This window comes from Gobio gobio, assembly GCF_949357685.1.
Source record: "Gobio gobio genome assembly, chromosome: 10".
Lineage (NCBI taxonomy): Eukaryota > Metazoa > Chordata > Actinopteri > Cypriniformes > Gobionidae > Gobio > Gobio gobio.
The window spans coordinates 16,363,164-16,380,882 of record NC_137116.1 but is presented as its reverse complement, the minus strand read 5'-3'; the positions used below and the strand labels follow the sequence as shown (position 1 = coordinate 16,380,882).

General features: G+C 43.3%; 1 protein-coding gene across 1 annotated transcript in view; it reads left to right on the top strand.

Annotated features, from left to right (window-relative positions):
- Positions 1 to 16,769, top strand: part of znf608 (zinc finger protein 608) — a gene marked incomplete at its 5' end in the record, with an annotated part of 29,689 nt that extends 12,920 nt beyond the window's left edge. The window contains 7 exons of the mRNA XM_079827096.1: positions 681 to 2,916; positions 3,233 to 3,626; positions 6,894 to 7,033; positions 10,280 to 10,427; positions 12,029 to 12,091; positions 15,105 to 16,070; positions 16,164 to 16,769. Of these exons, the coding sequence (XP_079683222.1) occupies positions 681 to 2,916; positions 3,233 to 3,626; positions 6,894 to 7,033; positions 10,280 to 10,427; positions 12,029 to 12,091; positions 15,105 to 15,124 (3,001 nt within the window). The 3' untranslated portion in view covers positions 15,125 to 16,070; positions 16,164 to 16,769. The remainder of the gene's footprint in view (positions 1 to 680; positions 2,917 to 3,232; positions 3,627 to 6,893; positions 7,034 to 10,279; positions 10,428 to 12,028; positions 12,092 to 15,104; positions 16,071 to 16,163) is intronic.
- Positions 16,770 to 17,719: the final 950 nt, after the last annotated feature.

Genomic DNA, 17,719 nt, shown 5'->3' with positions numbered 1-17,719 from the left:
TGTATTAACATTAAATGGATAGTTCACTCAAAAATTGAGAAATCAATACAGGTTTGGAACAATATTAGAGTGAGTAAATAATGACATAATTTTAGAGGTGAACTGTCCCTTTAAGGACCGCATGTTCACTAGGCTGCGCTGCTGTCAATTTAAGACCTGCACGCATCTAATATACAGACACACGCCGATTTTACTTTCACTTTAGACATAACCGACTGTGTTTATATTAACCTTGTGTGTATTTGACAGTATTAGCGCAGTAAGACTACTTAGTCCAGTAATCACGTGTTTGACATGCGTTTAGTGCGCCGCTCGTAGAAGCGCATGTTAAAACAGTGCATATGCACGCGAATGAGCCGGCAAGGCTTTAAAACGCATGCAAATAATGAACTTTCGTGATTGTGAATAACTATAGTGTTCCGTGAGTATAACTGTACCGCTAACGCATGATGTGAATGTATGTCACGTTGTTCAGTATATTGGGATGGAGGCAAATGATAGAATATGTAGAAAAATACTTAATTAAATGCAAAACCGAAAAACCGCAATTCACAGGCGCGTATTGAACCGTGAAGGCCGTACCGAACGGTTCAATATTATATTGAGAATTGTGGCATCCCTAATTTCATATGATTGTGTTTATTTCCATACACTCATGACTCCCCATTGTTTTTAACTAGGTTTTGCGAGTCGCCAATGAGTGACTCTGAAATGCCTTGTGCTCGTGGACGTGGTAAACGGATGCGCCTTGGCATTCCAGATCAACCGGCTACTGACCCAAGTCTTTCCAAGATACGAGGACTAACTCACAAGAGGCGCGGTGTGGGAATCGGCAACAAAGGAAGACGAGGGAGTCTGAACCTCAGTGGCTGTAGGACACCGGGATACTACGCCGTGGAGGACATCAAATCCAATCCACTCATATGCGGAAAAAGAAAAGGCAAAGCCCCAGCGGATCTAGATTTAAGCTTGGTCTCGGAGGACATTCGGAATGGGAATGGGAAAAGGATACGAGCCAAATCCAGGAGCGCTCCTTCCACCCCTCAGGGTAAATCCGACCCTGTGTTTCTTGATCAAGTTTGCGCGTCCCCAATGCTAATAGACTGTCCACATCCGAACTGCAACAAGAAGTACAAACATATCAACGGCCTGCGCTACCACCAGTCCCACGCTCACCTGAACAGCGACAGCAAGCAAGAGTTTGAGGTGGAAAGCGAAGACAGACTTTCAGATTTTGATGAAGCACTCAGCTCTGTACCTTTTGATTCTTCTGAGAACGTGGTCTCCAAGAAGCCCAGAAGCATTTATAAACTCAATGCAGTCGGTTCTCCGAAGAGCAGGAAAGCCTTGCTCAACAATGATAGCGCCATAGCCAATGCAAAAATACGCCAGAACTTGACAAGCAAGGACGGATCCATAGACGATCTGAGCAACCTCCCACTCATTTCCAACATGTCTGTGGTCCTTGAGAACTGCCTCATGACGGATCGTAACACATCTGTCGAGATGCCCAAGCTTGAAGCGGAGGGTGCCATTGATAAGAGGGACATCTGTAGCAAAGTAAAGAAAGAAAGTGGGTTCGCTGAGAGATGCTCAGCTAAGTCTAGAACCAATAGACTCATCAACACCGCCCCTGCTCCTCCGAAGCTGACCGCTATTCCCCCCGCTGCTTTTTCTACTAAAATCCCAGACGTTTCTTCTCATCAGGCCTCGCCAACTGTTGCCCTCACAAAAGCCAAGAACCTCTCCCTGAAACCCATCAAGCCAAAGCTGGACATTATTGCACAAGTTAACATGACCAACACCACCGCAGTCCTGAGCAAAGACAGTAAGAGAAAGGAGAAGCATCGATTAAAGGACAAGAATTGCAAAGATCCCCGGAGTCCCAAAAGCGACCCGATTTACACCAAAACGGACGATGCCAAGAGTATCGGGAAAGAGTTTCCTGTGAGCCTCTTGAAAGAGCACTTGAGCAAGCAAGACGTTGTGAACGGTCCGGGCGAAACGCAGGAAAGCCGCATGGCGAGCATCAGAGCCGAGGCCGACAAGGTGTACACCTTCTCGGACAACGCGCCGAGTCCTTCCATCGGGAGCGCTGCGAGAATCGACTGTGGCCCTCTTACAAACGGCGATGGAGTGACCGCTAAAACAAACAGCCCTGCATACTCCGACATATCCGACGCTGCTGAGGACGGCGGGTCGAACTCGAGATCTAGAAGGAACTCCACACAAGACTCGAACGCCAACATCAATCCCAAAATTGCTGGCACTGCTGGCACGGTGACCCCAGGAAAAGAGGTCCTGTCCACATCTAATGGCCATGGCTATGAATCCCATTGTATCCCGGGGTACATGCACCCTGGGCAAGCCAATTCCACTCCGTTCCACAAGGTGGCCTCACCTTACGGTCGGACGAAGGATGACTTGAGAGATTCGAGTGAGGATGTAAAAAGCTCCGAATCGTCTAGCCAATCGCAGCTTCAGTACGCCGAGACGCACACAGCGCTGGCTCAGTCCTTGTATTACGGACAGTACAGCCGGGGTGTTTCCATGGACCAGAAGGTTCTGATGATGCCCAGCTCCCACAGGCCGCTCAGTGAGGCCTGCTGTGAGGAAATACAGTATAGCAAGCAGAGTAGAGGTCAAGTTAGGCAGAAGGAACGAACCAAGGATGAGCAAAAACAGTTTATGAGCTCTCCTCAGTCGATTCATAAGGGGGCGAACTCTGTTAAGATTAGTTGTGCGAAACCCGGCTTCATCTATGTGGAGATGGACAAGGCATTTCAGCAGCAGGGAAAGCCGTCCCATATCCATGGCATGACAAAAGAACAAGGGGTCCTCAAGGAATCGGAAGACCTCAGTTTGGATACCTCAAACTCAAAATCAAATGTGGACACAAATGTAACATTTCTAAATGTAAGTTACTGATGTTACTTATCATTTACTGAGGAAGTGTTCTTTTAAAGACTTGGTTATGCTGGGATAACAGTCCAACGCATGTTGTTTTGAGTGGTGTTTTTTGGAAATATGATCCTTAATCATCAAATGATCGAGTTGCCCGGATTCTTTGATGATTGAGATCATATTGATGTTGCCATCCTTTTGAAATGTTCAATGAACGCATTAAACACAGGGCTACTGTTTCATAACAAAGGGCTTCCCTGTAAGCTGTGTAATTTCGATGGTTGTCAGAGCAGAAACTGTTTGACGGTAGATGTTCCTCTGGGTTTAGGCTTCAGAATCTCAGTCCTGGAGCCACTCTTATCAGTCCAAATATGTGAAGCAGCAAAATCAAGAGGTCAACAAGATCTCTGAGGAAATGAGTCTCAGTCCAGACAAGGGGAAAGACTGGCACATGCCTGTAGAGTCCGAGTCCAGGCTGGAGGCCGAACTCCAGAACGTCAAATGTGAGACGGCGGCCGAGGTCTCCGAGGAAAGTACCAGGCCGGAGGGGGACGAGATGGCGGGCGAGATGTCGGAAGACTCGCAGACCGCGAGAGGGGGCGCGTCGTCACCCCAGCAATCCTTCCTCCAGTTCCAGCACTCCTACCCTTATTTACACCTGTGTGAGGCCAGCAGCAATGCTTACCGAGTGATGTCTCCAGCGCTGGTGCACAATTACCCAGGTAATCGTCTTCTATACACTGTCAATATGACACCACAAGTGAAGTGAAGCTTGAACAACAAACTGCTTAGTAACCATGTAATGCGAATGTCATGTGACCAAGGGTAGAAGGGGAGTGTCATTAAAGGGTTAGTTCACCCAAAAATGAAAATTCTGTCATTAATTACTCACCCTCATGTCGTTCGACACCCGTCAGACCTCCGTTCATCTTCGGAACACAAATTAAGATATTTTTGTTGAAAGCTGATGCTGAGAAAGGCTTCAGATAGGCCTCCATTGGCATTCAGTACATTTACACTCACAAGACCCATAAAAGGCACTAAAAACGCCGTTACAAAGTCCATCTCACCACAGTGACTCTACCATAATTTTACGATGCGACGACAATAGTTTTTGTGCGCAAAAAAAAATCAAAATAACACCTTTATCCAACTTGTTCTTGTCTTCCGTGTGTGTCTCCACGACGCATGCGCGAGAATATGAGCAGATCCGGCGTTCGGACACATGACCCAGAAGAGATTTGTTTACAAGCAGAGGAAGACACGCGTATCTCAGCTGTTGAATTCTACATTGATCTTGCTTTAGGTCTCGCCGTAGTTCTCAAAATGGGGCTAAAGTGAGCATTTAATGGATTCCCGAACCCAGGCGCTACGTCATATTCTCGCGCATACGTCGTGGAGGCACACACGGAAGACAAGAAGAGGTTGAATAAAGTCGTTATTTTGATTTTTTTTTTCGCACAAAAACTATTGTCGTCGCTTCGTAAAATTATTGTAGAGTCACTGTGGTGAGATGGACTTTGTAACGACGTTTTAAGTGCCTTTTATGGGTCTTGGGAGTGTAAATGTACTGAATGCCAATGGAGGCCTATCTGAAGCCTTTCTCAGCATCAGCTTTACACTAAAATATCTTCATTTGTGTCTGAAGATGAACGGAGGTCTGACGGGTGTCCAACGACATGAGGGTGAGGAATTAATGACAGAATTTTCATTTTTGGGTGAAGAAACCCTTTAATTATGTGGGGTTAAAACTACTGTGGCCCAGTAGTGCACAACACAACGAAATTTAAAAAGCATACAAGTTCACAACACAACGAAATAAAGCCACAACACAACGAAAATGCTCCCGACCACTAGGGGTTGCGGTAAAGTTAGTTTTCCTTGCATTGTTCTATAGATTCGCCAGTCTTACAAATATTTAAACACTACGATCAGTTTTAAGTGTGCAGTTGTATAGCGACATGAAATATCAATTCAAAATCACCTACGTGCATTATAGCTGCATATTTGTTCTCGAGAATGCTTTGACCCGCTGCCACGGCACTAAGGGAACGTCTGCCAATCCCACAAAGTTGTTGACACGTATTATTTGGATGAATTAAATGTACTTTTTTATATTTAAATTCAGTTTTACCAATACAATCAAGCTGTGGAATTTTAACATGTCTGTTCTTAAATGTTAAAAGTCATTTTAATTCATACAAATTATACGTTTCAACCACTTAGTGGAATTGGCAGACGTTCCCTTAGCGCCGCGGTATCGGGTCAAAGCGTTCTCGAGCTATAATGCATGTATGTGATTTTGAATGAATATTTAATGTAGAAAAACAACGGTTAGCCTACATACTGTTAAAACTAATTGTGGTATTGATATCTTTGTAAGATTGAACAGTGGCAACTTTACCGCGCTCCGAGTGTCCCCGAGTGGTTGGGAGCATTTCCGTTGTGTTGTGGCTTAATTTCTTTGTGGCTTGTTTTCGTTGTGTTGTGAACTTATGTTTGCTTTTTATATTGCGTTGTGTTGTGCACTACTGGGCCACCGTATAAAACACCTGTGTGCATGGCCTAAAATGAACACTCGCCAAGTGCCAAATGCGAGTAAAAATTGGTGTCAATCGCCAGTTGGCCGGCACCCTTTTTATTAATTCTAACAATGCAAATATTGTAAGAACATGAACAACGCTCTGGACAGATGACGGTCCAGTGCTGCGTCGTCACAAAAGTGCAAGAAGACACGAAAGGGAACTCTATTTATTTCTCAGACAGCGCACAAATGCCGAATTGAGCTCTCTTTCATGTCTTGAACAGACATATTCAAACAAAATTATGACAAAATACCCGTCTTGGCAAGTATCCTCGTGAACATAGTCATGAACTTAAAGGTTTAAAGTTCACTTCAAAATGAACATTTCCTGATGATTTCCTCACCCCATCTCATCCAAGATGTTCATGTCTTTCTTTCTTCAGTCGTTTTTTGCGGAAATTATTCCAGGATTTTTTTAGCTGGACTTCAATGGGAACCAACGGCTGAAGGTCCAAATCACTGCAGTTTCAGAGGCTCTGACCAATCCCAGACGAGGAATAGAGTCTGATCTAGACAAACCATCAACACATTTACAACACAAACACACACATTTATACACTTTAACCTCAGACGCTCGACTTCTGTGTTGTTCGTATGATGTCATCACGTCGGAAAGGTCACATGATGCAGGTGGAAGTGCCGACCCAGTGTTAAAACCAACGTGCAAAGACTAAATCAAACGCCCTTTACACAAATAAAGGGGAAACAACGATGACGGACGATTTTAAAGTTGGAGGAGAACATGAGATGTTCTCAGAGTTTATCGGCACTTCCACCTGCGTCATGTGACCTTTCTGACGTGATGACATCATACGAACAACACTGAAAGTGAGGTTAAAGTGTATAAATGTGTGTTTGTGTTGTAAATGTGGTGATGGTTTGTCTAGATCAGACTCTATTCCTCGTCTGGGATTGGTCAGAGCCTCTGAAACTGCAGTGATTTGGACCTTCAGCCGTTGGTTCCCATTGAAGTCCATTAGCAGAAAAATCCTGAAATGTTTTCCTCAAAAAACTTCATTTCCACTGAAGAGCGAAACACATGAACATCTTGGATGAGATGGGGTGAGGAAATCATCAGGAAATGTTCATTTTGAAGTGAACTAATCCTTTAAGTGAACGTAAACTTGTGTAACTTTAATAGGGATACATCTATGCTTAATGGCTGGTAAAAAATATTTATGGCCAGTAGCAGGTGTGGCAAAAAGTGTGTGTGTGTGTGTGTGTGTTGGCATGGGAGAATGAAGGGTGGGTGCAGGAGCACATATTTGCGTTGACCGTACAACGCTTTACAAGATGCGAGTATCAAGGATTGGCGTGCCACAAGAGTTATTCCCTCACTCCCTCAGCTCCTTAGCGATTGTTATTGTGCCGCTACAAAGAGTAAGCTGTGTGTGTTTCTTTCTAGGTTTCCATTACCCTCTGTATGGGAAGACGGCAGGGAGAGAGGATTCAGAAGCAGCTCAAAGCAGCAAACCAGTGACAGATTCGACAGCATTAGAGCTTCTGTCGCATCCTCTCCTGCCTTATCATGGCAAATCTCCTGTTGTATGTATCCCACTACAAAACAACAAGACTGTTGGAGCATTTACTAGTAAGGCTAGGTTTATTGGCCACCGCAGAGTGGACCAAAATATGATCAAACTGTGGATCTGTTCTGGATAATCTGAAATGTCCTAAATGTAAATATAGTTCCTTCACGAATATCCAGAACAGTATGAATGCTGGCAAATTGTTGGGAATTGTTTGCACACTACAGATCCCAAGTGTTTAAGGCCGTGTTTACACCTGGTGTTAAGATGTGTTTTGGTCGATCGGATCACAAGTGGGGTCTTGATGTTTTGAGCTTGTCCACTTTTGATCTCTTTCAGAGGTAGTCAAACACATTCGACCGGATTGCTTTCGTAGTGTAGACGCTCATGTGGTCAAATGTGTTGGAACAGCCACTAAAAGACCGCCTACTCTCTGCCTACTGACCTAATGCGGAAACATTATGGGAAGAGCGCTAGCCAGACGGGATTTAGACTTTGTCGACTGGAGACACAAGTTTGGTTTGAAGATGAAGATGGTGTCCTAATTTCTAACGTGCATTCAAAGCATTCGGCTGGTCTTGTGTCTGTCTATAGCTAAAGCTGATGCTCTCCGAATGTTTTTCCATCGTCTCCGGGTGTAAACGTGAATGTGTCTCCCTCGTCTACTTGTGATCTGATCCACCAAAACGTATCTTAACACCAGGTGTAAACAGAGCCTAAAGGTCCTTACACACTGAGTCTGATATTCCGAAATTCGCACGGGAAAAAACGAGCTCACGTTGTGTCAATCACGTTTACACACTGCCTCCGAAACTTTCGTCCATTGAAAAATTTTGGATTCGATTTTCTGCGTTTTTAGCATCCATAGCAAGCATTTTGAGAGGTTTGCCATTGTCCAAGCAAACACAACGTCTGACAAATTGATCCACTTCGTCTCGCAGCACAAAGCATCGCATGACAAACAAAGTTCAATGACAAACTGTACGACGAAAAAAAAAGTTGGTTCTTTTTAATATGTGGCTCCAGTATCGCTAGCGAAGCATGAAACTGAGCCACTGACATCCTTAAGTAAACTTTGAATCGCTGGGGATAATCCCGCAGCTCCTTGATAAGGCGGTGGAACTCTCCTTTCCCCAACATTTCCTCTTTCTTTCTCTCTTTTTAAGAAGAGAGAGGGCAACAAAATCATCCTCACTGTTTGAAGACTCCATTTTGTATTGTTTTGCAAATGTTTGAAAACCGACTCAAGGTGTTTCTCAATGTCAAGGATACTTCCTCTGCAGGACTGGTCCTTCCGAGTCACTTCCTTCAGAGGCTAGGCAAGGCTCCTCTTTAGCATTCGGAGAACAGGCTAGCAAGTGCACGTCATTGCGTCAGTGAAAAGGTCCGTTAGCCATCAATAACGTCATTTGTATAATATCAATACAATAGTAATTTGTACTGGCATTTAAACGTTAAACTTTACTTATATTTACTACAGTTATAACAAATGTTTGGTAACGTAAATACTTACACTTGAAAGCATATTGCCCCGTTAACGCTCCGACTCCGCCAATGTCCGATATTTTGTATTTTTTTAACAAGATAGCAAAGCTGCGCGCATAGGATTGTGGGGGATTTGAGAGCGCGAAGAGCGCGAAGTCTACTCGTATGCATCCTTTCCTGTTTATGGCATATTTTTCAGACCTTGGTTGAAATTCCGAGGATCCTCGACATTGGAACAGCCCTTCGACGGATGTCTGATGTCGAATTCTGGCTTCCGAGGATCCTTCCTTGACATTGAGAAACGCCTTCAGTGTGCAAGGACCTTAATTGTCATTAATTGATTAAAGTTGCTGTAAACAATTTCAGCTATTTTGATCTTTACATTAAGCTACTGAATAAGACCTTTGAGTACATGCTCAGTACAGCTCGGTACGGTTCAGTACAGTTCGGTAAGGCTCGGTAAGGCTCACTTTGGCACGTTTCCACTGCCTGGTACGGCTCGGTATCGGTTCCACTGCAGTGGAAAACCAAACCGAGCCAAAGCGAGTCTAGCCGAGCCGTACCAAACTGTACCACGCAGTGGAAAAGCGCTAAATTATACGTCAGACATATTAATATGGATTCATGAAGGTGCTTCACATTGTAAATATGTGTCCTGTTCGGAAAAGTAGACAGCACAAATTCATAATTTAAAAAATGTGCACTCTTAAAAATAAAGGTTCTTTATTGGCATTGATGGTTCCATGAACCTTTAAAGGGTTAGTTCACCCAAAAATGAAAATTCTGTCATTAACTACTCACTTTCATGTGGTTGGACACCCGTCAGACCTCCGTTCATCTTCAGACACAAATGAAGATATTTTAGTGTAAAGCTGATGCTGAGAAAGGCTTCAGATAGGCCTCCATTGGCATTCAGTACATTTACACTCACAAGACCCATAAAAGGCACTAAAAACGTCATTACAAAGTCCATCTCACCACAGTGAGTCTACAATAATTTTACGAAGCGACGACAATAGTTTTTGTGCACAAAAAAAATCAAATTAACGCCTTTATTCAACCTCTTCTTGTCTTCCGTGTGTGTCTCCACGACGCATGCGTGAGAATATGAGCAGATCCGGCGTTCGGGAATCCATTAAATGCCACTTTAGCCCCATTTTGAGAACTACACCGAGACCTAAAGCACGATCAATGTAGAATTCAACAGCTGAGATACGCGCGTCTTCCTCTGCTTGTAGACAAATCTCTTCTGGGTCATGTGTCCGAACGCCGGATCTGCTCATATTCTCACGCATGCGTCGTGGAGACACACACGGAAGACAAGAACAAGCTGGATAAAGGTGTTATTTTGATTTTTTTTCAAATGATTGTAGAGTCACTGTGGTGAGATGGACTTTGTAACAGCGTTTTTAGTGCCTTTTATGGGTCTTGTGAGTGTAAATGTACTGAATGCCAATGGAGGCCTATCTGAAGCCTTTCTCAGCATCAGCTTTACACTAAAATATCTTCATTTGTGTCTGAAGATGAACGGAGGTCTGACGGGTGTCCAACCACATGAGGGTGAGGAATTAATGACACAATTTTCATTTCTGGGTGAACTAAACCTTTAACATCCATTCCACTAAAGGTTATTTGGGGAACCAGAACTGGTCAGTGCGGAAAAACCCTCTTTGGGACCTTTATTTTTAAGAGCGTTTGGCTTCTATAAAACATTTGACGAATGCCATTGTCTTCACAGTATTGCAATGTTTACACACTGTATGTTTTGTCCCTTCAGCCTGGAGAAAGAGGATCTCCAGAGCAGGAGCGGGAAACTGAGCGGGAGAGAGAACCGGTTCCCTACGGCCGCCATCTTCAGACGCACCATCTCACTCACCTGGGCATGAGCTACACACTGGTGTCCGGCCAGTACGACCCCTTTCAAGGTGAAAAGGTCAAAAACAACTGAACGATACTATCACTACTGAACTCACTATAGCCTGTATTAAAGGGTTAGTTCACCCAAAAATGTAAATTGTGTCATTAATGCCTGAGCCTCATGTGTTTGGACACCCGTCAGACCTCCGTTCATCTTCAGACACAAATGAAGATATTTTAGTGTAAATCTGATGCTCTGAAAGGCCTCCATTGGCTCAACTTTACACTCTCAAGACCCTTAAAAGACACTAAAGACTAAAGTTACAAAGTCCATCTCACTACAGCGGCTCTACAATAACTTTATGAAGACGAGAATAGTTTCTGTGCGCAAAAAAACCCTAAATAACGACTTATATAGTGATGACGATTTCAAAACACGGCCTCATGAAGCTTCGAAGCGTTATGAATCAGTGAGTCGATTCAGCGGTTCAGAGCGTTATGAATCAGTGAGTCGTGAGCCGAAGTTCTCCGCTCTGAAACGTACAGGATATTCTTATATTACCATGACCTTTTATAAAGTATCTCAATTTATGACCCCTTTAATGTATTTGATATGAACAGTAACACAATAAGGTTCTGAAACTGCTGTAATTTGCAGTAACTGTAATAAGATCACTCTTATCGCTCTTAAAAAAGTTTTTACGCTAAATTAGGAGCTTTCCGAGAGGATTCGTAGAACCTTTAGGAATACGAGCCCTGGTGTTTAATAATGTTCTCAAAACGTTAGCACAAAAACATTATTTATACATCGTTCATGGAGTGTTTTTTTCTGAAAACTTACATTTTTAGAAAGTCGTGTTCATGTTTTTACTCGTGTCTGACCTCGACCGACTGAAAGAGGGTGGAGCCTCGTAGCCACACCCACCTATTACATCATCACCATGGACCAATGAACTTTTTTCGGAAGGTTCACTTTGAAAAGCTGTTTCAGAAACACCAGAAACAAACCCCGAAGAACTTCACTTGGCCTGATTTTGATTTAAATGACCAGTTCGTTCTTCAGTTTCGCTTGAAATATATCGGGGCCTTAACTTTCAGAAACAACTTTGCGGTCTGCGTAAGAATATATAATAATTGTGGCTGATAATATAATAAATGTGACCCTGGACCACAAAACCAGTCATAAGGGTCAATTTTATGAAATTGAGATTTATGCATCATCTGAAAGCTGAATAATAATCTCTCCATTGGTGTGTGGTTTGAAAATCTGGATCTGATGGTGCAAAAAACTCTAAATATTGAGAAAATCTCCTTTAAAGTTGTCCAAACGAAGTCCTTAGCAATGCATATTACTACTAATAATGCATTGATGATATATTTATGGTAGGAAATCGAACATGGAACATGATCTTAATATCCTAATGATTTTTGGCATAGAGGAAAAATTGATAATTTTGACCCACACAATGATCGGCTGTTGGCACAGATGAGACACACGACTGCTGTTGAGCTCCAGGGCACATTTGTGGCTTTAAAGACACAGGAGCAAATCCTAAGTGGGAAATGAACGGTTTTGGTGGACATGATGAAAATATGAGCCCTTTAAGTGTGTTTACAGTGATGTATGGTAAGAGTTTGATTGTAATGTTCTGTGATCTGTGATCTTAAGGTTTGAGCTCAGCGGCTCTGGTCGCGAACCAGCAAGTGACGTCAACACAGACCTGCTCCAGCGGTGAGAAACACACACAACACCACACATTAGTGCCCACACACACTCTGGAAATATTTTTCCCATTCATGTCTCCCATAGGGATTTCCAAAAAAAGTATTTGTTAAAGAATCACAACATTACAAACTTTAATTTGAAGCAAAAACGTTTTTGAAAATCGGACAGAAAGACTGTGAACTTAAAGGAACACACCACTATTTATGAAAACAGGCTCATTTTCCGTCTCCTCCAGAGTTAAACAGTTGAGTTTGACCATTTTCGAATCCATTCAGCCGATCTCCGGGTCTGGCGCTAGCACTTTTAGCATAGCTTAGCACAGAGGTGCAAAGAGTAACTAAATATTCTACTCAAGTAAAAGTACTATTACTTCAATAAAATTTTACTTAAGTACAAGTAAAAGTACCGGTCTAAATATTTACTCAAGTAAAAGTGAAAAGTAGTTCATTTAAAATGTACTCAGAGTAAAAGTTACTGAGTTACTTTTTTTAACAGCGGGGTGGGGAATCTCCTGTGTAGGGTCGTAATAGAATGAGATATTCACAATATGAAAACATCAGTTTCACAGCATCACAGTATTCATTATTTAATAAATAAACTGTATTATTAAATTATGGTTGTTATTATTATCACCAGTTAAAATGGCGTTAAATTAATGAAAACTGATTTTTTTGGGGGGTGGGGGGTTGAACAAATGCTTTATTATAACAAACTTGAAACTATTTGTTTGTTTTGTTTATTAAAATTTCATGTCTAATGAACTAAATTAAATACATTATTAAAGCTGCGAGCAGCGATGACGGGCCCAAGCCGGTGGCACCGCCACCCCGGTGGCATCAGCTTAACTGTGCACGGCAGGCAATAGGCATTTAAAATGGGAAAACATAAAAGGACTATGTCAAAGTCATCTGAATTCACCACAATAACTGCAGCAGTTGGTGCTGCTATGACCACAAACCACAACAGCCACATCTATGAGATAAATTAAATTTATAAGAATTTCATGTCAGATTATGTCAAAGGTCAAATTGGAATGAGTTCAGAATACCATTCGAATGCTGATGTTGTTTTATTCTAACACTTCTCTTCATGTGTTTTTGACCTACCTTAGCTACCGTTTGTGCACCAATCTTATGCACCATAAAACATGCTTTCATTTCAATATGGGTGGTCCAATAAATTTCTTTTAATAAAAAATGTATAAATGGAGCCAAATCACAGAAACTGCAAAGATGATTTTAATATCAGTGTCAGGTAAGAGTAAGATGCGTGTCTACATTTTATGGAAGTTTATTATAAATAGCCACTTTTATAAAATCATGTGAAATTTATGTTTTAATACATTTATATTATATCAGTAAATAATTAATTTAAAGACATGTGCATCATACGTGATCTTGGCAAACACATCACATGACGTTTTTATTTCAAGTGATAGTTATTTGTGATAGCCTATATGAAAGGGTTAAATTATGATCAAGAGAGAAAGTCACACACACACACACACACACACACACACACACACACACACAATGATAGAGTGAGAGTGAGGGGGAGGGGAAGGACTGAGAGAAAGGCACACACACATACTCACAGGGTGAGAGAGAGACCCCCCCCCCACACACACACACACACACACAGATAGAGAGGGGGAAGGGGAAAGACAGGCAGATGGCATTCCATAGACTTAATGGTTTGTATACTGTACAAACTGTACATTCTATCCCCCTACACTACCCCTAAGCCTACATATCGCACACACACACACACACACACACACACACACACACACACTACCCCTAAACCTACCATCACAGAAAACATTCTGCATTTTTACATTTTTATTAAAAAATTGTTTAATATGCTGTTAAAGCTATTTTGATTTACGGGGACACATGAATATGTCCGGAGACATGGAGTGGGGTCAGGCATGATTTTTATTGAGTGTTGTTTTGCAGAAATAATTTCTTTAAAGTGAATTTCGTTTTCTATAAATTGTATTTTAATTTTGATCAAGGTTTCATCCACTAAATGGCTGTATATTTAATAAATAAGAAGCAAACCAATATCGTTGGGAATGTATTGACGTACGAACCCACTGGCCTGTTTATGCGGCCTTTGAGTAGTCTAAGCCCGTCTTTCTGTTTTTGATACATTCTTTGAATATATGTCTTAATTACAGTAGGCCTAGGCTAGTTATGATATTTGTGGCTGCACCAGGGTCCGCCATAAGTCACGGCTCTGCAAGGCACAGCGACGTTCATGGGGCGGCAGTGATTCTTATGTTTATATTTTTTATATGTCGAATAAATTATTAATTATTATTGTTCTGCATAGTTTGAAGAGAAACATTTTTATATATTTATCCCGGATATATATTTTTTAATCAGGAAGAGGGTGTGTGGTGCATATTTTTGCATTTAGGCTACATGCATTTAGAAGAAGAAAACAGGAACAAATAAATTAAAAGTCAGTCATACACAATGCAAGGTTTATTAGGCAATAATAATAAGTGCTAAGGTTATTACAGTTAAACAAGATTTTGACGCACATATTTCTTATTAAATCGTTGTATTCCGCCACCCGTTTATAGAGAATCACTGCAGTTAATATAATTTGATGAATAATACACAATAAAACAATAAGATTCGTTAACACGTAGGCTACCTGGGAGTTTAATGTTCTTCTTCTAAAATGAATCTGTGAGTAAAGTTTTTACAAACCCGTGCGCACGGATTGTTAAAGCGTGCGCACGGATTATGAATTTGTGGGAACGGATTTAAAAACCGAGGGTACGGTTTGCAAAATCTGAGCGCACGGATTGGAAATTCGTGGGTACGGTTTATTAATCCGTGGCCACGATTTGTTAAACCGAGGGAACAGTTTAAGAATTCGTGATCACGGTTTATAAACTGAGGGAACGGATTGCAAAACCGCCGGCACGGATTGTTTTTTTTTCTCCTATAGGTGACGTGCCGGGCTCCGTATCATTCAGTGAGTGTTTCTGTTTAATGTGCAGAAAACGAGGGGAAGATGTGAGGCGTTCCCGATGGTGTGAGGCGTTCCCGATGGTGTGAGGCGTTCCCGAAGATGTGAGGCGTTCCCGACGATGTGAGGCGTTCCCGATGGTGTGAGGCGTTCCCGATGCTGTGAGGCGTTCCCGATGGTGTGAGGCGTTCCTGACGATGTGAGGCGTTCCCGAAGATGTCAGGCGTTCCCGACGATGTGAGGCGTTCCCGACGATGTGAGGCGTTCCCGATGGTGTGAGGCGTTCCCGATGGTGTGAGGCGTTCCCGACGATGTGAGGCGTTCCCGACGATGTGAGGCGTTCCCGACGATGTGAGGCGTTCCCGAAGATGTCAGGCGTTCCCGACGATGTGAGGCGTTCCCGAAGATGTCAGGCATTCCCGACGATGTGAGGCGTTCCCGACGATGTGAGGCGTTCCCGACGATATGAGGCGTTCCCGAAGATGTCAGGCATTCCCGACGATGTGAGGCGTTCCCGAAGATGTGAGGCATTCCCGACGATGTGAGGCGTTCCCGACGATGTGAGGCGTTCCCGAAGATGTCAGGCATTCCCGACGATGTGAGGCATTCCCGAAGATGTCAGGCGTTCCCGACGATGTGAGGCGTTCCCGAAGATGTCAGGCATTCCCGACGATGTGAGGCGTTCCCGAAGATGTCAGGCATTCCCAACGATGTGAGGCGTTCCCGAAGATGTCAGGCATTCCCGACGATGTCAGGCGTTCCCAACGATGTCAGGCATTCCCGACGATGTGAGGCGTTCCCGAAGATGTCAGGCATTCCCGACGATGTCAGGCGTTCCCGACGATGTGAGGCGTTCCCGACGATATGAGGCGTTCCTGACGATGTCAGGCGTTCCCGACGATGTGAGGCGTTCCCGACGATGTGAGGCGTTCCCGACGATGTGAGGCGTTCCTGACGATGTCAGACGTTCCTGACGATGTGAGGCGTTCCCGACGATGTGAGGCGTTCCCGAAGATGTCAGGCATTCCCGAAGATGTGAGGCGTTCCCGAAGATGTGAGGCGTTCCCGAAGATGTGAGGCGTTCCCGAAGATGTGAGGCGTTCCCGAAGATGTGAGGCGTTCCCGTTGATTTTCCTCATGTCCTCCTCTGTGGGAGGCAGCCGCTGATCTCTCTTCTAACCGATGAATGTAGGACCGGAGGCGTGTGGCTCCTGGACTCCGCCTGTAAATGGCTTCATTAGCTGTCTGTATGCACTTATATTGTTGTGATCATACTGTTGAATGTATTTGCTCTCTCATCACCTCTAACGGACGGTTTGCAATAGATTATAAGTGACTGTAAGTACGGTGGCTCGCTCTGCATTGACTTCTTAACATGAATATACTGTTATTAACAGCCATTAATCTATCGTATTGTATAAGTGGATGTTCATCTCAGTATTATGGTGGTGTATATAGCTGTACATAGTTTACTGAAGCTCAACTATAACTGGCTTATGTACCTTTGTATTGATTCAGTGCCATGTCTGGTTGTCCACACCCCACCGGCCGTTGTTCTTCAGTGATGATGATGATGATGATGATGATGATGATGAAGGTTTTCTCCATGTCTTCTGTATCATCGACTGCAGTTGCTTTTTATACTGTCTCTGCCTTAACATGTTTGGCAATCCAATAAACAGTCAAGGTTGTTTTTACACACGGATCTGGTTATTATGAAAAATGATTTTTATACTGAGTGTGTGATGAATGAGAACATAAACCGCCTCATAATTATGAGATGAAAATAATAATTCATTCTTGTGAGGTTGGAATTATGAGATAAAAAATGTTTGTCATTTTGTCAAAATGTCCATTTTGACTTTTTGTTATAATTATTGTGTAGCAAAGTTCGTAAAATGGGAAAGGAAGAAGACAAGGGGTCGGCTGACTGGAAACTCGGAACAGGTTTTATTTTCTTTAACTCAGGTCACAGAACAAGGTGCACGTCGCACAACTCAAAACAAACTTCGACTCTCATATATCAACGGTTTCACTTTGGTAGTTCCTCTCTGCACGTCCTCTTTTCCTGTCCGAGCTCCCAGCCTGTGTGTGTGTGCGTTTCCAGCCTCTCTCTCTCTCCAGTCCTCATTTCCTGCGTGGCTTTTAACCTGTCTCTCCACGCCAATTACTGCAACAAGAGACGGGTGTCAATCATTTGCACTTGATTCACTTACTCGTCCTCTGACCCTCTCTCCCGTCACAGACCTCGCTAAACCACGCCCCCCTCGCCACATACCCCACCGCCCGACTCAGGCCGGGAATCCATCCGGCCTGCAGCCTCACATTTCTGGAAAGAAAGTCAGCCACAACCATCTGCGCCCCCGGCCTGTGGACCACCTTGAACTTAAATGGATGTAAAGCTAGATACCAACGGGTGATCCGCGCTTTGGTATCCTTCATGCGGTGGAGCCATTGCAGAGGGGCGTGGTCCGAACAGAGGGTGAACTAGTTAGTAACGGAGAGTAAGAACGGCCCACCGGCTTCCCAAACACTCCTTTTCAATGGTGCTGTACATCGTCTCTCTCTTATGTGGTGTTCACACCGGACGCGAATCGCGCGAATAATTCGCGCTGATCGCGCGAAGGTGGACGCTTGAACATTTTG